General features: G+C 47.1%; 1 protein-coding gene across 1 annotated transcript in view; it reads right to left on the bottom strand.

The window, feature by feature from the left end:
• The window catches only part of GGA3 (golgi associated, gamma adaptin ear containing, ARF binding protein 3), a 47,469-nt gene that overhangs the window by 20,399 nt on the left and 1,002 nt on the right, over positions 1–26,068 (bottom strand). The window contains exons 2-9 of the mRNA XM_077251721.1: positions 22,820–22,904; positions 20,297–20,372; positions 19,958–20,056; positions 19,712–19,835; positions 6,115–6,218; positions 5,951–6,031; positions 2,832–2,969; positions 1,719–1,800 (exon numbers count right to left, since the gene is read on the bottom strand). Coding sequence (XP_077107836.1) covers positions 1,719–1,800; positions 2,832–2,969; positions 5,951–6,031; positions 6,115–6,218; positions 19,712–19,835; positions 19,958–20,056; positions 20,297–20,372; positions 22,820–22,904 — 789 coding nt within the window. The remainder of the gene's footprint in view (positions 1–1,718; positions 1,801–2,831; positions 2,970–5,950; positions 6,032–6,114; positions 6,219–19,711; positions 19,836–19,957; positions 20,057–20,296; positions 20,373–22,819; positions 22,905–26,068) is intronic.

The raw sequence follows: 26,068 nt of genomic DNA, 5'->3' as shown, positions 1-26,068 counted from the left end.
ACTGGGTGTTACTACTGCCCTTGTCATAAGACTGGGCAAGGCTCTCAGACACACTGACAATGCCTAGTCGGTGCTGGCCGTATCAGAGGTTGTAAAGGACCAACTTATGGACAAGGGACAATGGTAACACCGAGTGGTAAATTTGTTCATACATTTCCAGGAAGAATAATTAAAGGAACTGCACAGAGATGCTCTGGAATTAATATGTTATTTTAAAGAATTTACTAGAATAAAAATATCAGCAGAGCTGCAGATCCTTTAACCCCTTCACGACACATAACGTAAACGTACGTCATATGTCACGTCCCTGCCTTTGATGCGGGCTCGCAAGCCAAACCCGCATCTTTTCTGGCAGATGATGGCTGCCAGCCACAATATGCGTTTAACAGCCAAGGGTGGAGTGGAGCTCTGCTTGCGGCTGTTAACCTGTTAAATGTTCTGACGGCGGCATTTATAACACACTGACGGGGGTAGGAGGAGCGTGTAACGTGATTGCTGGGCGCCGATAGGTTGCCATGACAGCCAGGGGTCTGCTGAATACCACTGTGCCTGTCACTACGATTCTCCTGTGAAAGCCAGCGTTTATCTGGTGATCATAGGAGATCATGATTGCAGTTGTACCTAGCAGTGCTGATGCATTTTTATGTATAGCACAGTTTGCAGTCCCCTAAGGGGACTATTAAATACAGTATAAAGTGAAAAGAAAATGTGTTAAAAAAATAAAAGTTCAAATCACATCCCTTTTGACCCATTAAAAATAAATAAAGCAATTAAAAAAAAATACACATAAAATGACGACATGAGCTATTTTTTTTTTTTACAAATTTGTTTTCACTTCTTAAATTAAAAAAATAGCTATACATGTGTGGTATTTGTTGTACCCAAATAGGGCTTGAGTAGAGCACCAGTCACACAGGTACGTGTGGTGCAAGTTGTCTGGCTAACAGCCTATTGATGACGCCCATAAAATTAGCAGGTGGGCTGCCTAGCACTATATATATGCACCCCTCAGAGACAGACGCTCCAGTGCATCAAGCCAACAAAAAGGGGCCTAGCTGCATCCTACAAAAAAATGATAAAAAGTGCAATAAAGATGAAAAAATTAATGCATATGATAAATACATTAAATGAGGTATTGGTTTAATGCTGGAAGCAAACCCCCTCTGTAGTTAACTGAAAACTACAGGCAGAGTGGTGGGCTTGGCCGGGTGGGCGCTCCTTCCCCTTACCCCCTCGTTTTTTATAAAAAAAAAAAAAAAAATGAGGTATTGGTTAATATTTTTGGCCAAAATAGATAAGCTCGCAACCCAACGTCAAGGGTCCTCACACTTGCGAGTCCTACCACTAGTTTCAAAAACAGATAACATAGAAAAAGTCACCCCTTTTGACCGATTAAAAATAAAGCAATTAAAAAAAAAAAAAAAAATGGCGACATGAGCAACAGTGGAATTGCACAGTTTTTTTTTGCAATTTCAATGCAGTTGACTTTTTTTTCCCAGTACACTATATGGTACAATCAATGGTGTCATTAAAAAATACAACTCGTCCTGCAAAAAACAAGCCCTTATACAGCTAGGTGGATGGAAAAATAAAAAAAAGTTATGGCTCTTGGAAGAAGAGGAGAAAAAAACAAAAAATAATAAAAAAAAACCCACAGAAAATAGCCAAGTTATGAACACATAAGACATATAGGCAATGCACAGAATCGAGTCTCCTACCGAGGCTGCTATCATTATCCTCAGTCTCGCTGGCCATTTTGAACAAGGTGAGCCTCTTGCTCTCGCATCTCTCAAATAGCTCCTACAAGCAATAGAGACTTGTATTAGACACAACTGTGGAAGCAATAACCAGGCAGGAGACAGACGGTAGGAATAACCGGATGGCTGGGCAGCCGGGACGCGCGCCATTGTACGCCAGGAAAGAGGGCCCGGGCCATAATCACTCGCTCACCCCCATCATGGGGCCAGGAGCCCCTGCGATTCTTGTAACACCATGTTAATGTGCTGTGGCCACAAGTCATTTAGGAAAATTGCAGCAAAAATAGAGCGGTTCTGAGACACTTACAAAAATTACAGCAGAAACATTATGCGCTTTTTTTGAGATTTTAGAAAACGCATAAAAGTTAGGTTAAAGTTGCTTGAATCCACAGACTTTGGAAAAAAACAGCTCTCCCTTGACAGATACTGTAATGAGAGAAAGGAAACGGGCGGTACGATTTCAATGGGAGTCTGTCGTCCTAAACGGACAGCATAAACTAAGCACATAGCCTTGTGGGGAGACATCTCGTGTAAAAAATCCCTCCTTTACTGTTCTAATTGCTGCCTCCGTTCTGAAGTTTAACCCAATATGCTCATTAGATTGCTTGGCGCACCCTTGACCAGCCCAAGAGGCTCAGGGCACCGTTCCGCCCAATGCTTTTGTATTCCCTCCATGTCACCCACAGATCTCACTTCAATGGACTCTGAAAAGCCAGTATTGTCAATCACCAGCGATGGAGGTGGGGCATGCAAAACCATTGGGGGGAATCTTGTGACCACTGGGCTCTTAATTAGCACTAGAAATAAGCCTCAGTTTCATTAGATCACTAAAGGTGGGATTTTTATAGGGACTATATCACTTACAGAGCTATGTGCTTAGTTTATACAGTCGGTTTGGGCTGTCGACTACCTATAAATCGCCCATATTTTTCTTCTCCCATCTTACAAGTCATCACAAGAGATGCCAAAAAACCCATTACGTCAGGATGAGTTTGATTTGGTAACATGAAAATGTTTGCACAAAATGTGACAATCGCGTCTTCTATTCTTCACTGCTGCTGTAGTATCACGTACCTTCATAAGCTCCTTGTCCGCCTCCGAAGAGTCTTCTTTGCTGTAATGTGTCAGCATTTCCTGCAGCAGCTTCACATTGTTATTCACTTCCTCCAGCGTGTGCACTCTCTTACTCACCCTCTGCATTCTCACCTCATCCTGAGGATTACAGGAGCAGAAGGGAAAAACAAACACATCAGACAGAAAAATGCAAAAATGAAAAGTGGAATCCCAGCCACATCGCAAAGTAGACGTATCAGATCCAAAACTCCATATGTGGATGGCTGGATGTAAGAGATGGGATCACGATAAGCTAAGCAAAAAAGGCTGGTCCCCGGAGGAAGTATAATGGCCTGGGCTGGAAGAATTCTGACCCCCTGACGAAGGATTCTCAATCCGAAACGCGCTTCAGGGTGTGCGCATTGGTTGGACCTGGTGGCACCCGCAAGGTACAGGAACTCCTATTTATTCCCTTCCTTCTTTGCACATTGTTGCTTCATACAGGTTTTTGTTGCCTGATGTACTTGGTCACGTTGAAGCTAACATATACGATATTCTAGTTAACCCCCAGATTTTTGGGGTCACTTGCGGAGGTTTTTTCAAATATATTTAGTTTCACAGGAGACCTGTATATCATCTATATCCTTTCATGGTGCCCCTTATGCCTATCTAGGTTTTTATATATTAGTGATTTTATGTATGTTTGCTAGTATTTTTTCTGTCCTGAAACATGTGCACACAATGTATATTGTAACTGCTGCAAATAAAGTACAATTTTAAATTTATATCCTTGCTAGTAATTTCTTTGAAGTGGTCCATAGTTCTGGTGGTTGGTCTTGCAAAACAATGTTTGGGAATGATTTGAGAAGACTGTGTTGGCTCCAAAATTTTCAATTAAGCATCAATGGGATGAGCTAAACAAAATCCGATCTATAGAAGCTGCACTTCACAACTTACAGGACTTAAAGGATCTGCACAAGAGTCTTGGTGCCAACACCTTCAGAGATCTTCTGAAGTTCCTTGATAGGTCAGAGCTGATTTGCAACAAGGGGTCCATACAATATTAGGCAGGTGGTTGTAATGGTATAGTTGATCTGTTCATCAACAATTCAACTTTTGTGCTCTCCAATATTCCAGATAGATAAGATTATATTGGGTTTGGGATTTATAGGTTTTTATACCATAGAGAATGCTTTAATAATTAGTGGTCCTAAGTTGTTAAAGAATCAAAACTAATCAGTTCTCTCTTCTAAAATCTACTTTCTAATATCCTATAGTAAAAACGTATTTGCAATATTTCTGTCTCAAGGTGAACGGAAACATTTGTACTAACCTATAATGTGTCTTGGTCCATAATGAAAACCTCTATAAATACCGTAAGTTTTAATTTTGGAAGAAGAAAAATAGTGCACAAAATTAGGGGTACAGAAGAAACGTGACCGAGGACCACGATGGCTGTGAGAACAGAGTCTACGAATATCATGGCTGTGCATCCAAGTACAGTTTCAGGTCTGGTTTCCACACAAAAACTTTCTATTCCCTGACAGCAAGATGAGATTCTATTAATAGAAAATGGTATAATATTTTATAATTCAGCTACCAAACTTGTTAATACTAATCCTATACTGCATCAAAAAAACATTTACAATAAAAGTTTTTTTTTACTGATATATATACTAGATGGTGGCCCGATTCTAACGCATCGGGTATTCTAGAATATGTATGTAGTTTATTTATGAAGTTTTCAGAATAATGCAATTTATACAAAGGATTCGGCCGTCCGCGACCAATTAGCGAAGCATGGTTCAAATTCCGCGCCAATTCAGGGGCAGACTGCGACTGTTGCTGATTGTTCGCGGCCGGGCGTGACCAATCAGTGAAGCCAGGGCCGGCTCCAGGTTTTTGAGGGCCCGGGCGAAAGAGTCTCAGTGGGCCCCCCTCTTTAACACATACCACGATTCATGATGCAGAGATACAGCAGAGAAATATAGCATAGCCCACGTAGCGTATAACACAGCCCACGTAGTATATAACACAGCCCACGTAGTATATAACACAGCCCACGTAGTATATAACACAGCCCACGTAGTATATTGCCCAGCCACGTAGTATATAGCACATGTGCATCATGAATCGTGGTATGTGTTAAAGAGGGGGGCCCACTGAGACTCTTTTGCCCGGAGCCCTCAAAAACCTGGAGCCGGCCCTGGCTTCACTGATTGGTCACGCCCGGCCGCGAACAATCAGCGACAGGCGCAGTACGGCCGCGAATTGGCGCGGAATTTGAACCACGCTTCACTAATTGGTCGTGCCCGGCTGGCCGAATAATCCTGTGTATAAATTGCATTATTCTGAAAACTTCATAAATAAACTACATACATATTCTAAAATACCCGATGCGTTAGAATCGGGCCACCATCTAGTATATATATTTATTATAGCAGTCCATTTGGCAGAGCAGCCTACAAAAAAAGCTGCGAAGAACTGCCAATATCCAATCAGACAGGTATCTTACCTGCTCTGCCACTGATCGGCTGGGACCACATGGTTGGGACCCCACCAGTATGGTGATAATGGCTTACAATTTACAATTTCCCCCGGAAGAAGGCTTATAGCGCCGAAACGCGCGTTGGGGACGGTGGCACCTCAGAACTCCAGAACCTACCCAGGTAATTCAGTACTTTTTTATTCTGGCTCATTCTGCTCTAAACCTTAAGGGTGGTTTACAGCCCCCTTTGCATTACTCTTGATACCTTTGTGACTTTGCACTGATGTTGGTATGTAGTTTTGGAGCTTATTTCTCACAACTTGGTATTTACCTGACTGGGTTCTGGTTCTTTGTTCTGTGGTGCCATCTACTATTGGTCTACCTTGTCATATCCCTGTTTTATTTTAATTTGGTTATTATTATGTAATATTCTTTCTAAATAAACTTTTGCTATTTTGTATGCTATTTTGTTATGGTGTTCCATTTTTTATATGATCTTCTATTTACTCTGGCACCTTTTCTGGTAATTTCTGCACCACCCTTGGCTGGTTGATTGTGCAGGCCCTGTTTATTTTGATTTAAATTTACAGACAATGCCCACACATCTCCTTTTGGTCACGTTCCATTTCTTCTGAGTACCGTATATGCTCACCTCCTTCACCATGGATTTAATAAGCTTGTTTGCTTCCTGTAGATCATCTGGGTTCTTACTTTTCAACAGTTTGGCTAACAACTGAAAGGAAACAAGACATAATATATAAAGACAAGGTGTCAGAGGAAAAGACAGACGTAGCCTGGCACCAACCCTCTACCTACCTTAGATCTTTCTTCATCATCAAAAATTGGATTTTTGGGTCGAACTGGAGGTGAAGGGATTAAGGTTCGATCCACCGGGATCACGGGATCAGAAAGCACAATTCCTGGGCAAGGGATTTACATTGAGGTTAGACATCCTATAAAGGGATTCCCAGGGGGGAGAGGCTTTATTTACAGTGTGATTAGGTGGTCATTTCCCAGCTCAACAAAAAGTTGTTTTAGAGCTGTTACCAGGGTCTGGTCAACGCCCTTCACAAGAGACATGTCCAGCTCCCTCTCAATTTATCACCGGTCTGCTTTAAAAAAGCGTCTGACAGACTATTTTCAATAGCTAAGCTATCCCCTTTTGTTACCGTGGATGCTTAGTGAGTAGAGGCAGTCAGTCAAGGACCTCACAACCACAGAGCAGTAAAGCAGAGTCTGCCACCAGCGTTGGTGCAAATGTATTCGCACATCCCTTTCAGTCAGCCATGACAGTGCTCTGTGGCTGCTAGACGGGAGAGGCAGTACCACCTCATTCCTGGCGGTGTCCACAGCTCTTCTTTTCATTAGCCAGACGATGACGGTGCACCAGGCAGACTAATCAAAAGATGAGCAGCAAACCATGAAGGCTTATGTCCAAGGCCTATATATACTGTATATAACTGAAATAAGCAAGGGGAGTCGAATACCAAAGAACTAACTCAGGCAACGCAAGATGCACAGGGAATTTTCTCTTATCTTCTATCGGTAGCCACCGCAAAACAGTAATTTACAATATAAAAATACTTAATTGAAGGAGAAAGTGCAAGACATATGATTGCAACAATTATTACAACACAACAAGGATCATCAGATGTTACGTGGTGCTCATATTGTACATAGGAGGCTGTGTGGTGGCTCATACTGTATATAGGAGGCTATGTGGGGGCTCGTACTGTATATAGGAGGCTATGTGGGGGCTCATACTGTATATAGGAGGCGGTTTGGGGGCTCATACTGTATATAGGAGGCTATGTGAGGGCTCCTAGGCTCCTACTACATATAGGAGGCTGTGTGCAGGCTCATACTGTATATAGGAGGCTGTGTGGGGGCTCGTACTGTATATAGGAGCCTATGTGGGGGCTCGTACTGTATATAGGACTCTGTGTGTGGGCTCATATTGTATATAGGAGGCTATGTGAGGGCTCCTACTACATATAGGAGGCTGTGTGCAGGCTCATACTGTATATAGGAGGCTGTGTGGGGGCTCGTACTGTATATAGGAGCCTATGTGGGGGCTCGTACTGTATATAGGAGCCTATGTGGGGGATCGTACTGTATATAGGACTCTGTGTGTGGGCTCATATTGTATATAGGAAGATATGTGTGGGCTCATACTGTATATAGGAGGCTATGTGAGGGCTCATACTGTATATAGGAGGGTACGTGGGGGCTCATACTGTATATAGGAGGCGATGTGGGGGCTCGTACTGTATATAGGAGGCTATGTGGGGGCTCATACTGTATATAGGAGGCTGTTTGGGGGCTCACAGCCTCCTATATACAATGTGAGGGCTCCTAGGCTCCTACTACATATAGGAGGCTGTGTGGGGGCTCATACTGTATATAGGAGGCTGTGTACAGGCGCATACTGTATAGAGGAGGCTATGTGGGGGCTCGTACTGTATATAGGACTCTGTGTGGGCTCATATTGTATATAGGAAGATATGTGCGGGCTCATACTGTATATAGGAGGGTACGTGGGGGCTCATACTGTATATAGGAGGATATCTGGGGGCTCATACTGTACATGGGAGGCTATGTGAGGGCTCATACTGTATATAGGAGGTTATGTGGGGGCTCTTACAGTATATAGGAGGCTGTATGTGGGCTCATACTGTGTATAGGAAGCTACTGTATGTGCGGGCTCATACTGTACATGGGAGGCTATGTGAGGGCTCATACTGTATATAGGAGGCTATGTGGGGGCTCATACTGTATATAGGAGGCTGTGTGGGGCTCGTACTGTATATAGGAGGCTATGTGGGGGCTTGTACTGTATATAAGAGGCTATGTGGGGGCTCGTACTGCATATAGGAGGCTATGTGTGAAAACAATCTCCGAGCACTACAAATACTCGGAGACCACCCGAGCAACGAGTATACTCGCTCATCACTATATGTTATTAATATTGACCAGAATTAATTTTCAATCAAATCATTTTTTATTGTGAAAAATATCTATAATATAACGCTGGGAGCGTCACTCTGTCCAAAGCCTCTATAGACTGCGCAAGCGCCGGCGCAGTCTGGACCCCATAGAGCGACGCTCCCAGGAGATCGCGGTGTGCGTAAGCACTGAACGCACACCGCGATCTCCAACGGAGAAGCAGGGACGAGCCAGGAGGGTGAGTATGCAATATTTACCTGTCCTCCGTTCCACCGATGCGTGCTACTCCGTCCTCCACCTCCTCCTCTGCCTGCGACGTTCAGTTCAGAGGGCGCGATGACGCGCTTAATGCGCGCCGCCCTCTGACTGAACAGTCACAGGCAGAAGACCCCGGAAGACAGAGAGGTGCGCAGCAGTGGAACAGGGGACAGGTAAATATAGCAAGTGCCGGGGGCCTGAGCTAGCGGCGACTCCGGCACCTGACCCCCACAGCGCGCCGGTGTCCCCGCCCGCACTCAGCGCCGCCACGCACAGCCGCCCGCACTCAGCGCCGCCACGCACAGCCGCCCGCACTCAGCGCCGCCACGCACAGCCGCCCGCACTCAGCCCCGCCACGCACAGCCGCCCGCACTCAGCCCCGCCACGCACAGCCGCCCGCACTCAGCACCGCCACGCACAGCCGCCCGCACTCAGCACCGCCACGCACAGCCGCCCGCACTCAGCACAGCCGCCCGCACTCAGCACAGCCGCCCGCACTCAGCACAGCCGCCCGCACTCAGCACAGCCGCCCGCACTCAGCACAGCCGCCCGCACTCAGCACAGCCGCCCGCACTCAGCACAGCCGCCCGCACTCAGCACAGCCGCCCGCACTCAGCACAGCCGCCCGCACTCAGCACAGCCGCCCGCACTCAGCACAGCCGCCCGCACTCAGCACAGCCGCCCGCACTCAGCACAGCCGCCCGCACTCAGCACAGCCGCCCGCACTCAGCACAGCCGCCCGCACTCAGCACAGCCGCCCGCACTCAGCACAGCCACGCACAGCCGCCCGCACTCAGCACAGCCACGCACAGCCGCCCGCACTCAGCACAGCCACGCACAGCCGCCCGCACTCAGCACAGCCACGCACAGCCGCCCGCACTCAGCACAGCCGCACTCGGGCAGTAGAGCCGGAGAGAGAAAGATGAGAGCAACATATGGCAGAATGGAAACAGGAACAGGCAGAATGGGTGCAGCACATTACAAAAGAATGGGGGCACAGGATGGGAGCAGCACATGACAGAATGGGGGCGCAGGATGGGAGCACCACATGACAGAATGGGGGCGCAGGATGGGAGCAGCACATGAAAGAATGATTGCGCACGATGGCAGCAGCACATGACAGAATAAGGGCGCACACATGACAGGATGGGGGTGCAGGATGGGAGCACATGACAGGATGGAGACGCAGGATGGAGCAGCACATGACAGGATGGGGGCGCAGGATGGAACAGCACATGACAGGATGGGGGCGCAGGATGGAACAGCACATGACAGGATGGGGGCGCAGGATGGAACAGCACATGACAGGATGGGGGCGCAGGATGGGAGCACATGACAGGATGGGGATGCAGGATGGAGCAGCACATGACAGGATGGGAGAGCAAGATGGGAGCACCACATGACAGGATGGAGACCATATACCAATATAAATGCTCGCCACCCGGGCGTAGAACGGGTTCAATAGCTTGTCAAGATATATTCACATTTTGATTTTGTTTTTAGAAACAATCAAAACTAAATGGAACAAACACACAAATTAAAAAAACATATACGTCATTACAAACCAAATATAAAACGGTTCACATTAACATTCATCGTAGGTATCATTTGCTTACTACTGTTTACATAAACGAATACAAATATAAATGAATGCCATCTGACTGCTCGTGTACTGCGCCAAAATACAGAGAATCACAGCATTTACATATAGTTATCTAGGACCCCTTTGAGCAAAATTAATTTTAGCCTATTGGTTCAGCCTCTACAACAGTCACGGTCTCTTATATGGCCCCTTAATAAAATTAATTGGCCACCCCTGCTCTAAGCTATCAGTACAGATGAATAACCTGAACCATTCCTGTATATAGATGAAATTCCCCTTCCACATGAGTCGGATGAGGTAAGGGAGATCCTGGACGGACTCTCCGCTATCCTTACAAGAAATACAGACAATGTAATATGGAAAAGCCCCTGGGCTAGATGGCCTTCGGAGCGAATTCTATAAATTATATAGTGAACTCCTGTTCCTTAGATTACTGACTGTGTTTAAGGAGGAGATAGAGGTGGGTTATTTGTCAGGATCAATGACTGAAGCAAAAAATAGTTTTAATATTACAACCTGGCAAGACCCAACTAAGATTCCCATTGTCCTGTATCCCATCACCGGTAGATGTTGCTGGCTAAAATACTTGCTAACAGACTGATAAAAGTCATCACTGATGTAATACATGAAGATCAATCAGGCTTCATGCCGAATAAATCTACCGCTAGAAATTTAAGGCGACTTTTCTTGAATTTCCAGTTAAGCACAAAGGAAGAAGGGCGCAGGGCAGTGCCGACAGTGTCGAGTGTTATTTGTGGGCCATCATGGGGAAAGTGGGATTTGCTCCCAATTTTATCGCTTGGGTCAAATTATTACAGTATATCATTTACCAAATGGTAAACTTCGAGTAAACTGGGATTTTGTCAAAGGGATTCACATTGGGAAGGGGCACAAGACAAGGCTGACCCTTGTCACCCCTCCTTTTTGCCCTGGCAATTGAACCATTGGCATGTAGGGTGAGGGTTTCTGATGAGATTACTGGCTTTAAATGTGGACCTATTGAAGAGCATATCTCTTTATATACAGGCTATATGACTGTTTCTCAGTGATATAGAATCTGCTCTTGAACCAGCTACAGATAATGTTAAAGTCATTGGTAAATGGTCTGGCCGCCTAATAAATTGGGGTACATCTGTCCTATTACCTCTGGACCCATTACCGTCATCCCGCAATGTTGGGTTGACCTAATTACAAGGCTAAATATTTAGGGATTACAGACAGTGGCAGGGCAGAAGAATTTATAGATCTCAACTTACTCCTTCGGAGTAAAATAAATGCATGGTGCCATCTCCCCCTGTCGGTTATTGCTATCCTAATTAAAATAGTTCTCATGCTATATATATATATATATATATATATATATATATATATATATATATATATATATATATATATATATACATATATATATATATATATATATATATATATATATATATATATATATATATATATATATATACATATATACACACACACACACATACAGTATATATAACCACAAACAAATATTTTTTTTAGATATAAAACATCACATTTTTTTGGATATGGCTAAAAACAAAGAAAAAAATGAAGATAGTATAAAATAACATGGTGGACGCCAGGTCTACGCATTTCGAGCCCTCGTCTTTGTCTCTGATTTCAGCTCAGAAGCCAGCCTGATTCCTCCGTGCACCGCCCCCTGCTTCAATATATTTTCTACACCGGTGAGCTGATGAACTATTCATTTTTTCTCAGAGGAAAAGGTATACTGGGAGTGAAAGGTTATACCAAATACACTCCAGCTGGAATAAAAGGAGATTTTTGTTTACTTACCGTAAAATCTTTTTCTCCGAGCCAATCATTGGGGGACACAGACCGTGGGTGTTATGCTGCTTGCCACTAGGAGGACACTAAGTGATACAAAGAAAGTTAGCTCCTCCCCTGCAGTATACACCCTCCTGCTGGCCCTCAGCTAACCAGTTCGGTGCAAAAAGCAGTAGGAGATCAGTAACAACATATTAGCTTACAGCATGTCATATTATATATGAGAGTATAGCATATCGGATTGTAAAAACAAGCATAAGCCAATACTAGGGTGGGAGCTGTGTCCCCCAATGATTGGCTCGGAGAAAAAGATTTTACGGTAAGTAAACAAAAATCTCCTTTTCTCCTACGCCTCATTGGGGGACACAGACCGTGGGACGTACCAAAGCAGTCCCTGGGTGGGGACAACGTCAGATCAGGCTCTGTGTAACTGCTACTTACAAGTGCGCCACCGCGGCCTGCAGAGTCCGCCTGCCCAGAGTCACATCTGTGGAAGTCTGGGAATTATAATGCTTCAAGAATGCATGCGGACTGGACGAATCCGCAAGCTTGCAGGCGTGTCTTGTTGACGCCTGGTGCCTGGAACCCACGATAGACGGGAAAATAGGCTGTCATCTAACACGGAAGGACTCCTGGATGGTGAAAGAATACACCAGGCTAAATGGCCGATGGAGACGGCCAAACCCTTCCTGTAAAAGTCAGGAAGCCTTCCTCTTACCGGTAGGAAACCCAAGATACAGTGTCCAACCTTCGGAAGGACGCCGTCCTCAAGACATACCTACTCAGAGCACTTGCTCTGTCCGGAATATGGGGACCTCATTCCATTTTGTGGAGTGGTGCCAAAAGAGATGAGGGAAGAACTATGCCCTCATGACAGTAGTAATACAATACCACCTTGGTAACTAGGGACAGGGAAGGCTTGAGGACAACCTTGCCTTGAAGGAAATAAGAGAAAAAAGTCTGAAAGGACCCGTTAGCACCGAAGACTCGTCAGGATGAGGATATCGCCGAGAGAAAAGGGGGCAACCTTCCCTAATAGAATAGATCCCAATGATCTAACGGTATGCAATAGGGAAGAACTACATGTGAAAAACATCCTGCGAGGTGGTCCCTACTTGCAGTTTTGTTGCAGAAAGACAGAAAGCTACCAGCTCCGCAAGCGAACTGACGTGGTCAGTGCGGATTTCCGAGGATCACTGGGGCCCTTTCTGCTTCTGAAAAGCTTTCGGAAGTGGAAACTGGTACCACGGAATAACCGGAGCATGCAGTGCGAAGGCTCCTGGATCTCGAGGCCGAACAACAAACTCCAGTACACAGGCGATCAGTCAGGACGCCATCCGAGCTACAACTGTAGAGCTCCAGTGAAGGCGGGTCTGATGGAATACTTCCGGTGAAGTTCCCTTGAGGTGAAACCCTGACGGCTAAATATGTTCGCAGCCCAGAGTTCTACTCCTGGGATATGTACTGCCAAGATCACCGAGTGATAGATCTCGGCCCATGTGAGGTACTTTGGCCATGGTGCTTGAACGTGGGTACTCGCTAGATGATTGACGTATGACACAGCCGTGGCGTTGTCCAATTGAATTCGGATGGGTTGACCCGCCATAAGGAGTGGACCTACTATAGGACTACCCTTGAGATCTCCAGAGCAATGATCGGGAGAAGAGGACTGGCATTGGAAGTTACTAGTAACCATGGAACCGGGAGAAAAAACTCCGGATGAAGAAGGAGCTCAGAGACTATCGTCTGAAAGGCTGCTTGACTTGCTGAAAACTAACGGAGCAAAGGAAACTGCTTCCATTGTCGTCTCCGTTTCTTTTTTTTTTTTTTTTGGAACCCTCCCAGCAAATCGAATGAAATGAGGGGATGAGTGAGCAAGAGCGCGAGCTCCCTGTTGAGAAACCATGACCTTGTCTGGAGGGAGATTTACCACCCTTCTGGAAGAATACTGGATCATCCTCAAAAAGGATATCTGTTGGGCTGGAAATGAGGAGTTGTCTAAGTCTAGCCACCAGCCCAGGTGAGAGGGTATCGCAAGTGATATAGACGACTTAGCATAGTCCTGCAAGGGTGGGTAAACAGTCGGTCAAACAGGGTAAGACGACCACACCTCTAGGTGCAAGATGACAGCCGCCATGACCCTTGCGAACACCCTGGATGCTGTAGCAAGCCCGAAGAACAAGGTCGTGACTTAAATGCTGTTCACGAATGGAAAAGCAAAGGAATTTTTGAAGAGGTTAGGTATCCCGAATGTCGATGGATGCCAGAAACTGCACCTTTTTTGTTGAAGTAATGGCTGAGCGGAGGAGACTCCATTCGAAGAAGAAGAAGAACCTTGTGAAAAGATTGTTAGAAGTTTGAGGTCTGGGATCGGTCCTACTTATCGTTCCCCCTTTTAGGAACCAAGATCCCTTAGATCTAGACTGTCCTGGACAACCCTTTTACTGTTGGTCGGGGCTGCGGAAACGTACGATTCTTCGTTAGTCTCCCGCTCAAAAATATGATTGACCAGCTGAACTGTCTTCAGGAAAGGGATACTGGTGTGAATCAAAGTAGTTAAGGACTCCAAGCAGGAGACCGTTGCTCTAGCAATCCATGCGGCGGATAGGGAGGTTAAAGGGCTGGACCCGTAGCTGCCAAACGGAACAAACCAGATGTGCTATTTGACAGATCGTGGCATTTTTAATTGAGGACATATCGGGCAGGGATACTGGTAGGTAAACCACAGGAGATTGTACCCGGTTAATCTACCGAGTGGCAGAATGCGCCGCTGCTTCCAGCAGGTCATTGCAGAGTTAAAAATTAGGAGCCTCGATCCACCATCCTCTTAACAAGGAAGTGGAGAGGGAAATTCGCCTTGGTGATGCAGAGGGGGGTGCTCAGACGCCCGAAAAAAGGATGCCTCTGTACATCCACAGAGTGCAGGTCTCCGGGTGGACAGGACAGGTTGTCTGGCGTTAGGCCTGGACCTTCGAGTGCCCGTCTGTTGATGGTGTGGGGAGACCGGCGCCCTTTAAAGTGCCTGTCGCCCTTAAAAATCAGACCAGGCATAGAGTCCCACGTAGAGGCTTCTGTCCAGTGAATCGCATATCCGGACTGGATGGCAAAAGCTCTACGAGGGAGTTTAGGCTGAGGGAACTAGTTACACTGGGATAAACTGGGATCAGCGGCAGAGGGCTCCTCATTTATGACCAGTTTCGGATTGGTCATGGTGCCCTCAAGACCAGGGAATACTGGTCGTGTGCCTTTAAGACCAGGGAAAACTGGTCGTGTGCCTTTAAGACCAGGGAATACTGGTCGTGTGCCTTTAAGACCAGGGAATACTGGTCGTGTGCCTTTAAGACCAGGGAATACTGGTCGTGTGCCTTTAAGACCAGGGAATACTGGTCATGTGCCTTTAAGACCAGGGAATACTGGTCGTGTGCCTTTAAGACCAGGGATTACTGGTCGTGTGGCTTTAAGACCAGAGAATGCTGGTCGTGTGCCTTTAAGACCAGGGAATACTGGTCGTGCGCCTTTAAGACCAGGGAATACTGGTCGTGTGCCTTTAAGACCAGGGAATACTGGACGTGTGCCTTTAAGACCAGGGAATACTGGTCCCGTGTCTTTAAAACCCGGGAATTCTGGTCCCGCGCCCTTAAGACCAGGGAATACTGGTCACGCGCCTTTAAGACCAGGGAATACTGGTCACGTGCCTTTAAGACCAGGGGATACTGGTCACGTACCCTTAAGACCAGGGAATACTGGTCACGTGCCTTTAAGACCAGGGAATACTGGTCACGTGCCTTTAGACCAGGAAATACTGGTCACGTGCCTTTAAGACCAGGGAATACTGGTCACGTGCCTTTAAGACCAGAGAATACTGGTCGTGTGACCTTAAGACCAGGAATACTGGTCATGCGGGTTTAGGTAAAATCTCGCAGCGGGCGAGAAGCGCCAATTCAGGGGGCGGAGCCACAGGCACAACGTGGGCGGAGCCTCGAAACTTCCATGAATAGGCCCCAGCCGGGGCGTAAATTTCTGCAGCCGGCGTCAGCGTAGAAGTTAGGGGTGGTCACCCGTTGCTCGAGAAAATTGAGCGCTTCCGCGTCAGGCGCTAAGCGCCAGGAAACGACACGGTGCGCTTCTGGGGTGCGGACTACACATCGGCCGAAGCCGGGAGCTAAATTTGTTAGCCGGCTGGAGCGTTACCTCAGGGAGGTGGCCACAGGGAAGTCTGAGACTGCCTGTCAATATCCCGCTGCAGAAGCCCATTGCTGGCAGGATCCACTTACCAACGGTGCGCGTCCCGGCATGGAGCCGCCGCGGATGTCGGGTATTGCAGCGTGGACGGTGCAGGGATAGAGAGATAAACCTCAATCCATCATCCCTTTGTTAGGGAGGTGGAGAGGAACCGTCCGCCTCCTTGTGCCATCCGCTTTCACAGTGGTGGGATAGTGGGGGCTGCCCGGACCATGGAGGGGGGCTTCTGTACATCCACGAAGTTCAGCCCATCGGGACCATGAAGGCACCTTCGCCCCTGAAAAGGGATTTCAACTGCGGCCTAGTCCGGCTGCAAAAGCCGGGGACTAAATTTTTGGAGCCTGCCGGTGGAGCGCGTCGGCGGGCCGCGCGCCGAATGATTGCCGCTGGCGTACCGGCCAGTGGCACCCCCAGGACCGCATCTTCCACGCAGGCAGCGTGAGGAAGAATGGCCCCCGAGATCTGCAGGGCGCCTCTCGTCCCAGACGAGAAGCGCCGATATAGGGGGCGGGGTTACGGCCGTGGGAGGGATCTGCCCACTGCGGCCTACTCCAGCTGAGAAGCCGGGGACTAAATTTTCGGCCTGCCTGGCGATGCGCGGCGGCCGCAACGGAGCGACGCTAACCGCCGCAGTTTCCCGACCGCCGGCGCCTGTCCCCAGGGGCTCTGCCGCAAGTACCGCCGGCGCCTGCCCCATAGAGGCCACTGCGGCCTACTCCGGCTGAAAAGCCGGGGACTAAATTTCCGGCCTGCCCGGCGGTGTGCGGCGGCGCGGCCGCAAAGCGATCTGGAGCGCAGGAGGGGAACTCCTGATATACTCACAGTCCTGTAATGCAGGTCCCCCTGTACCTGCGCTCTCCATCCTCTTCTGTAATCCCTTTGGGCTCTAGCCGCAAGTATGCAACGCCATGTAATGTGGGCCTTGTATGTCGGGCCCCCGGAGAGGAACATGAGAGCCAGGCTCTATGTGCTCGCCGTCTTGCAGGGGGAAGGGAAATCGGGACCAAAGATGGAAACCCGTTGCCCCAGTAAAAATTGGCGTGCTCCAACGTCGCAGGAGAGGGACGGGGAGGTATACTCGCCGTGCTCGCCTGTTGCTGGTTCGGGGGAGAGCGGGTCCCATAAAAAAGGATCCGTCGCCCCCTTCACTCCGTTGAATAAAAAATAAAAATTTACAGAAAAATAAAAATTAAAATTAAAATAAGAAAGTTGGGGTCTGAAAACAGACCCAAGTGCCTCCTACAGACACTAAGCAAAAACTGGTTAGCTGAGGGCCAGCAGGAGGGTGTATACTGCAGGGGAGGAGATCACTTTCTTTGTATCACTTAGTGTCCTCCTAGTGGCAAGCAGCATAACACCCACGGTCTGTGTCCCCCAATGAGGCGTAGGAGAAACCCCTTTTACTTGAATTCTTTAAATTAAAATACTTCACGCACCCTGCTTGTGCATTTGTATTTGAGGCCCATTCAGACAGGTAAGCATCTCTGCCTGTTTTTGGTGTGTTTTCTTGAATTTTTCCTTTTTGGTGTTTTTCATGTTAGAGTAGGACTGGCAAGACGTAAGGACCCTTGCCGCGGGTTGCCAGCTTACATATTATGGCCAGAATATCAACCAATACCTTACATATATTTATATGTTTTGTTTTGCACGTATATTTTTTGCAGGGTGCAGTTGGGCCCAAATGGTTCTGTACACTTGAGGCCTCTGTTCACACAGGATGCATTTTAGCACTGGGCAGCCCTCCATAGGGCGTTATTAATAGGCTGGAGCCAGATGCTTGCATTCCCTGTGTGAACACGCCACATACGGAGTATCTTAGTGCACTGGTGTACACACGGCCAATCCCTTATTTAAGGCCGGCTGTTTCATTAGGTATTGCACCTGTGCATTTGCTATTTTATTTGGGTCCGCTGCACCCTGCTTGTGCATTTGTATTGAGGCCCATTTAGACAGGTAAGCATCTTTGCCTGTTTTTGGTGTGTTTTCTTGAATTTTTCCTTTTTTGGTGTTTTTCATGAAAAAAGCGATTAGCAGACTTCAGAAGTTGTTTCAGGATAAAGTCTTTAAAAGTTTTGAACAATTTCAATTAGCGTTTGGTCTATCCCACAAACGTTTCTATCAATAAAGGCAATTAAGGTACGCCTTTAACTCTCAAAAAACGATCACCTATAATAGTTTGTGAACACCCAGTCATTGACAACATTGCATCCTCGGACTCCACTACGGGGATCCTCGGACTCCACTACGGGGATCCTCGGACTCCACTACGGGGATCCTCGGACTCCACTACGGGGATCCTCGGACTCCACTACGGGGATCCTCGGACTCCACTACGGGGATCCTCGGACTCCACTACGGGGATCCTCGGACTCCACTACGGGGATCCTCGGACTCCACTACGGGGATCCTCGGACTCCACTACGGGGATCCTCGGACTCCACTACGGGGATCCTCGGACTCCACTACGGGGATCCTCGGACTCCACTACGGGGATCCTCGGACTCCACTACGGGGATCCTCGGACTCCACTACGGGGATCCTCGGACTCCACTACGGGGATCCTCGGACTCCACTACGGGGATCCTCGGACTCCACTACGGGGATCCTCGGACTCCACTACGGGGATCCTCGGACTCCACTACGGGGAACCTCGGACTCCACTACGGGGAACCTCGGACTCCACTACGGGGAACCTCGGACTCCACTACGGGGCTAATTTCACACATTTAGAAACAATTATTGTTGATTCAAACTGAGAAATACAATGGAGGTTAAATTTAAATGGGAAGTAGAGCTACAAAATATTTCTTTAGAACAATGGAGATAGATCTTTGATCTAATCCCAAAGTTATCTCCTTGTGAATCCCAAAGATTATCGCAAATATATCTTGTCCACAGGGTGTATAGAACCCGAAGCTTCCTTTTTAAGATTGCCCTAGGTGTGGAGGCGAGAATGGTCAATTAATGCACATGATGTGAGAATGTGTTTCCATAGAAGCTTTTTGGAAGGGAGTATTGGATCTTTTGGAGAAAGTATTTGGGGTGAGACTTTTCTTTTGAATTATCTGATTCAAAAGAAAAGCCGCGGATGCCAGTACACCCTCTCCCCTCTAGCGGCCACAGACCACTGTCGTGGATGATGGAATGAGACATGGGAATTGATCTGCACCAACTCCATCTAGAGTGCCAAACTCAATGCGTGAGAAAGATGAAAGGACTCTGGTATGGCACTGAAATCTTGACAGGAGGGCACATTTCATAATGTAATTAAGTGAAGCTGCAGATTTCCCTGGAAATATAGCTAGTTCCTAGGATCCCAGCAACATGACATCTCAGCTTCCCTTCTAACAAAATGGGATCGTAAAATGCAGGCAACCATTCATGGGATAGACCTTGTGCCTGGCTGTATGGGCTCAGTCCCATTTACATAACACTGACAGTACAGTTGCCTATCAGTACCCATTATTGGCAGAGGGTACCAAAGGCGGCCTCCACTGATCACACATGAGCAGCCTATACTCAGCAGATAGAGTAGTAGCAGTATAGAGGAGACTGTACCTTGTCTCTTCAGCATCTGGTAAGCATCCTTTATCTTATTCTCCTCGGGCAGAGCTACCGTCCAGCTGTATAACAAGCCTACCACTTTGCTCTTTACCTTCTCCGACACCCTGTCTCCCAGGTACTGTAAAGAAAATGTTCCCATTGGATGTAATAGTGCAAGTAATATTCCAACTTAAAAAGTAGAGTGACAACCAAGGACCAGCAATTAATCCCCTGTTGCAGATTAGGTGAGATCACACTTACCTTTGGAGACACAACCTTTATCAGTTCATTCAAAAAGCGAAATTTGCCAACTTCGCCATGAAATCTTCTTCCGCAGTTCTTCATGCAGGCTTCCAGAACCTGAGGAGAAAGAAGCGCAGCAATAAACACCCAACACTCCATTGTACAGTCCCATCCTAATGGCCTTCTGGTCATCTCTTCTAACTGGCATTTTTTTCATGCCGTGAAATGTGAAAATAAATGAATATCAACTCATAATTATTGACATTAATAACAAGTAAAATCACTACAGCTATTTGATGTCCTCACAGCGTGGCCACAGGAGCAGAAATCTGGGACAAGGGAGTGCAATGTACTCACCGTGAGGGCCTGCAGTGCCTCCCATTCTTGCGGGGACTGGATTTTATGAGCCAGAAGTCTGACCGCGATCTGTGGACTAAGAGGACAACAGAAAGATGACAAGACTTCTAATACATCAAGTATCTGTTCCCAGGGGCATAATAATCACAGCTGCAGAGGTCGCGACCACAACTAAGCCTGTGTGGATAAGGGCCTGTTGACACCAGAGCAAACTTCAACTGGCTGTGCCTCCTTGGACGCACATTCAGCTGAAGTGCATTGCAGCGCAGGGGTACACGCTGATGGCCAATCAGAGGCCAGCACCTGACATTAGTCATTGTGACTAGGGATGCATGTCAGTGACATCATGTGCTCCCATCACTTGCACGCTGAAGTCAGTGCTGGCTTTAGAAGCGGACGCTGCGCGACGTGGGAGGGGAGTATAATAGTTTATTTTTTTCTATGCACTAAAGAACAGCAGCACAATGGGTGACGTATATACCAGGATGGAGGGTATATTTACCAGGACGGGGCCAAGGATAAGGGACATATGTAACAGGATGGGGGTCATATACTGTATATACCAGGAAGAGAGACATATATACCAGAAAGGGGCCAAGGATAAGGGACATAGAGTGCCTTGCGAAAGTATTCGACCCCATGGAACTTTTCAACCTTTTCCCACATATCATGCTTCAAACATAAAGATACCGAATGTAATTTTTTGGTGAAGAATCAACAACAAGTGGAACACAATTGTGACGTTGAACAAAATTTATTGGTTATTTTCAGTTTTTGAATTTCCTCAAAAATTTAAAAGTGGGGCGTGCAATATTATTCGGCCCCTTTACTTTCAGTGCAGCAAACTCACTCCAGAAGTTCATTGTGGATCTCAGAATGATCCATTGTTGTCCTAAATGCCTAATGATGATAAATATAATCCACCTGTGTGTAATCAAGTCTCCGTATAAATGCACCTGCTCTGTGATAGTCTCAGGGTTCTGTTTGAAGCACAGAGAGCATCATGAAGACCAAGGAACACAACAGGCAGGTCCATGATACTGTTGTGGAGAAGTTTAAAGCCGGATTTGGATACAAAATGATTTCCAAAACGTTAAACATCCCAAGGAGCACTGTGCAAGCGATCATATTGAAATGGAAGGAGTATCATACCACTGCAAATCTACCAAGACCCGGCCGTCCCTCTAAACTTTCATCTCAAACAAGGAGAAGACTGATCAGAGATGCAGCCAAGAGGACCATGATCACTCTGGATGAACTGCAGAGATCTACAGCTGAGGTGGGACAGTCTGTCCATAGGACAACAATGGAAGAGTGGCAAGAAGAAAGCCATTTCTCAAAGATATGCATAAAAAGTGTTTAAAGTTTGCAACAAGACACCTAGGAGACACACCAAATGTGGAAGAAGGTGCTCTGGTCAGATGAAACCAAAATCGAACTTTTTGGCAACAATGCCAAACGATATGTTTGGCGTAAAGGCAACAGCTCATCACTCTGAACACACCATCCCCACTGTCAAACATGGTGGTGGCAGCATCATGGTTTGGGCCTGCTTTTCCTCAGCAGGGACAGGGAAGATGGTTAAAATTGATGGGAAGATGGATGGAGCCAAATACAGGACCATTCTTGAAGAAAACCTGTTGGAGTTTGCAAAAGACCTGAGACTTGGACAGAGATTTGTCTTCCAACAAGACAATGATCCCAAACGTAAAGCAAAATCTACAATGGAATGGTTCACAAATAAACGTATCGAGGTGTTAAAATGGCCAAGTCACAGTCCAAACCTCAATCCAATCGAGAATCTGTGGAAAGAGCTGAAAACTGCTGTTCACAAACAATCTCCATCAAACCTCACTGAGTTCGAGCTGTTTGCCAGGGAAGAATGGGCAAGAATTTCAGTCTCTCGATGTACAAAACTGATAGAGACATACCCCAAGCGACTTGCAGCTGTAATCGCAGCAAAGCATTAAGTTAAAGGGGCCGAATAATATTGCACGCCCCACTTTTCAGTTTTTGATTTTCCACAAAAATTTAAAATAACCAATAAATTTCGTTCAACTTCACAATTGTGTTCCACTTGTTGCTAATTCTCCACCAAAATTTTACATTTGGTATCTTTATGTTTGAAGCATGATATGTGGGAAAAGGCTGAAAAGTTCCAGGGAGCCGAATACTTTCGCAAGGTACTGTATATACCAGTATGGGGGATATATATACCAGAAAGGGGCCAAGGATAAGGGACATATATACCAGGATGGGGGACATATATACCAGGATGGCACCCAGGATGAGGAACATATGTACCAGGAAGGAGCCCAGAATGAGAGCCATTACTATATAATGGGGGAGGGCAACTCATAAGTCTTTTTACAGAATTTTAAAAGCCACAAGGGCCCATACATCTGACCAACATGCGAGGGGGAGGGGGGATAGTTGTGTGTGTGGAGGAAAGGGGGGCAGGTCGAAATTTTGAACCAGGGCCCATCGGACTCTAATTACAGCACTGTCTGTTCCCTGACATACCCTTCAAGTTCCTTGTTGATTTGGTCACAGAAACTAATGATATATTCCCAATCCTCTTGACGATTACAGGGGTTTGTGGCTTTATCTGCAGAGAGAAAGAAAAGGAGAATAAATATATGTGATGCATTTCTGTGGTCTCCATTTATTTATGCGACTTGGTTTTACATTATAAACAAAATCTACGAAACGCTGATGGATCAGACATACCCCACTTATACGGCAGACTACAATCACATATGGGGTCCATGGGTTCAGGAGCGGACCCGGACATAAGAGTGCGCCTGTGCAAGAACAATATATGGGCCCTTTGCAGTCCAAAAGCCCATCATAATGCACAATTCCTCCTGCTTTGGAGGCAGAAGTGGCCCCCTTACCTCTTGGGCCCCTATGCACCAATGGTATTTCCAGCCTGGGTTCAATCATAGTATCTGTCCATTTGATAAGGACATTGCTGCATCCTACACTAATCTTTAGATTAAATATGTGACCACAGCCTTGCACACCAGACATATGAACAAGTCTAGAAATATATAAACCACGGCACTCAGGGTATCTTGGAGGTGCTCAAGTTAGGTATCCAACCCGTCAAATATAAGTAGAAAATACTTGGCACTCAGAAGGGTTTTTTTGCAAATTTGAGAAAACGATTTTTATTCGGTGCATCCAGTTCAATATTTTTAAACGTTTTCGGTCTTATACAATCAGACCTTCATCAGAAATAGTTGTGAGACTGGAGACCATAGTAAAAAGTAAGCAGATATAACCATGCGCAGCCCTGGAGCGCATTCTCCCTCGCAGCACGGCGTCTTCTATACTGGCGGTTACAGCGCTACTGTCCCGGCCAGCCTCTTGCCCTGTTCAGCCTATTCAGCGTATTGGCCACATATCTTCACCTGCTATAAGACGTCCTGCGCTCCTGCTCCATTGCTGATTCCTAAACCAGCGCATGGTTATATCTGCTTACTTTTTACTATGGTCTCCAGTCTCAGTGCCAAGTATTTTCTACTTATATGAACAAGTCTACCCAAGCTGAAAGGCGCTCACACTTGAGGCCTCTGACTGGCCGAACGTCATCCTGTTCCTCTTTCAGCATAATGACCACTTACAACTTTTTAGAAATAATGTCTTCTGTATTACATTTTACTTTAAATAGAACCAAATCTGTAGAAGGGAAAAACTGCAGCACTTTAGTAACAGGGATTCATGTAAGATCGTGTCATTACAGATAATATAAAAATGTGGCAAATTTATCACTTTACCCCACGCCCTTACATAAATTTGGCGCATTTCTAGACTGTCGAGTATAACTTTACACCACACCTATTAGTTGGCTTCATTTTCAAAAAAAATTTGTGCCAAAGCATTGCAGCATTGTCTGAGGCCGGTGCTGAAATTTTAAACCATGCCCATTTGCCATTACCAACAGGCTTACCATAGATCTTAAAAATAAACATCATTTAGTGCAGCCCACCATAATATCATTGCTTTAGGATAGGGTCACACCAGAGTATTTTTTTCTCATCCACAAGAATCGGCCGATTATGCTACTCACACTGTGATTGGAGCGTGGTCGGGGAGTGACCGGAGCGTGGTCGGGGAGTGACCGGAGCGTGGTCGGGGAGTGACCGGAGCGTGGTCGGGGAGTGACCGGAGCGTGGTCGGGGAGTGACCGGAGCGTGGTCGGGGAGTGACCGGAGCGTGGTCGGGGAGTGACCGGAGCGTGGTCGGGGAGTGACCGGAGCGTGGTCGGGGAGTGACCGGAGCGTGGTCGGGGAGTGACCGGAGCGTGGTCGGGGAGTGACCGGAGCGTGGTCGGGGAGTGACCGGAGCGTGATCGGGGAGTGACCGGAGCGTGATCGGGGAGTGACCGGAGCGTGATCGGGGAGTGACCGGAGCGTGATCGGGGAGTGACCGGAGCGTGATCGGGGAGTGATCGGAGCGTGATCGGGGCGTGATCGGGGAGTGATCGGAGCGTGATCGGGGAGTGATCGGAGCGTGATCGGGGAGTGATCGGAGCGTGATCGGGGAGTGATCGGAGCGTGATCGGGGAGTGATCGGAGCGTGAACGGGGAGTGATCGGAGCGTGAGCGGAGCGTGATCGGGGAGTGAGCGGAGCGTGATCGGGGAGTGAGCAGAGCGTGATCGGGGAGTGAGCGGAGCGTGATCGGGGAGTGACCGGAGCGTGATCGGGGAGTGACCGGAGCGTGATCGGGGAGTGATCAAAGCGTGATTGGGCATGAATGGGGCGAGGTCCACTTTTCTTGGACCAGGAGAAGATGGGAAAAACCTTCTTCATTCTGTCATCCAATTTGCAAGGCTGAGTACAATCCGACTATTAGATCAAACTTGGGCGTTATCCATCAAATAAACGCTATCCAGGAAAAAAATTACACGTATGCACAGCGCCAGAGAATAACATTGGTCTGAATGCAATCTGATGTTTTGTCGGATCGCTCACAGACTGATAATACAGTTATGTCCGCGAGCCCTTACACCAGTGTCAACTGTACGCAGCATTGGCCATTTGGAGTACATGACGCAACCCCTGAGCTATCACAGGTTCCCTTGTCGTATGTCAGTGTTCACCTTGTGATAGATGCAGTTTCTAGTCCGCCAAATGGAGCCACTAGACATTTGTGACAACCTACTGGTCCAAAGCTGCCGCTGCATGGTACAGACTATTACCACAGTATGAGGGCAATCCCACAAATAACATCCATGTACATGAAGTATCCCTACAATGTTACGCCATTCTACTGGCCACAAGTCTAAATGGCTAAGCCCACCTGAATAAGTGATATCACACTGCGCTGGGGTCCCACTATTTGTGAGCCCCACTGATCCTGAGATAAGGGCTGTGTGCAGATTCTCTGGGTGCCCCGGATAGCTGTTGTGCAGGGACGTGCGGGGATTGGCGGAGGTCAGACTCCCAGCGATTATTAAAGGGTCATTATCAAAATAGCAAGCTATACCCATAGGAGAGCTCCGTCTTTAATGAAGTGGTGGTCCACAAGCTCAACCTCTGCGCCAGACATTGTCTATGGGATGGAAGGAAATAGCTGAGATCTGGACTTGGTAGTCCCATAGATGATAAATTGAGCAGAGGTCGCTCATGTGCACCTTTGCTCCATTCTAGACGGGGCTCCTCTATGGATAAATGAGAACTTGCTATCTGGAGAATAACCCTTTAAGTGATGGTAATGGCCAATGAAACGCCATCATTTACTAAGTCACAAATATCGCTTTAAA

The sequence above is a fragment of the Ranitomeya variabilis genome, chromosome 4 (assembly GCF_051348905.1).
Source record: "Ranitomeya variabilis isolate aRanVar5 chromosome 4, aRanVar5.hap1, whole genome shotgun sequence".
Lineage (NCBI taxonomy): Eukaryota > Metazoa > Chordata > Amphibia > Anura > Dendrobatidae > Ranitomeya > Ranitomeya variabilis.
Note: the sequence above shows the minus strand (reverse complement) of the source record. Positions and strands in the feature narration are given on the sequence as shown.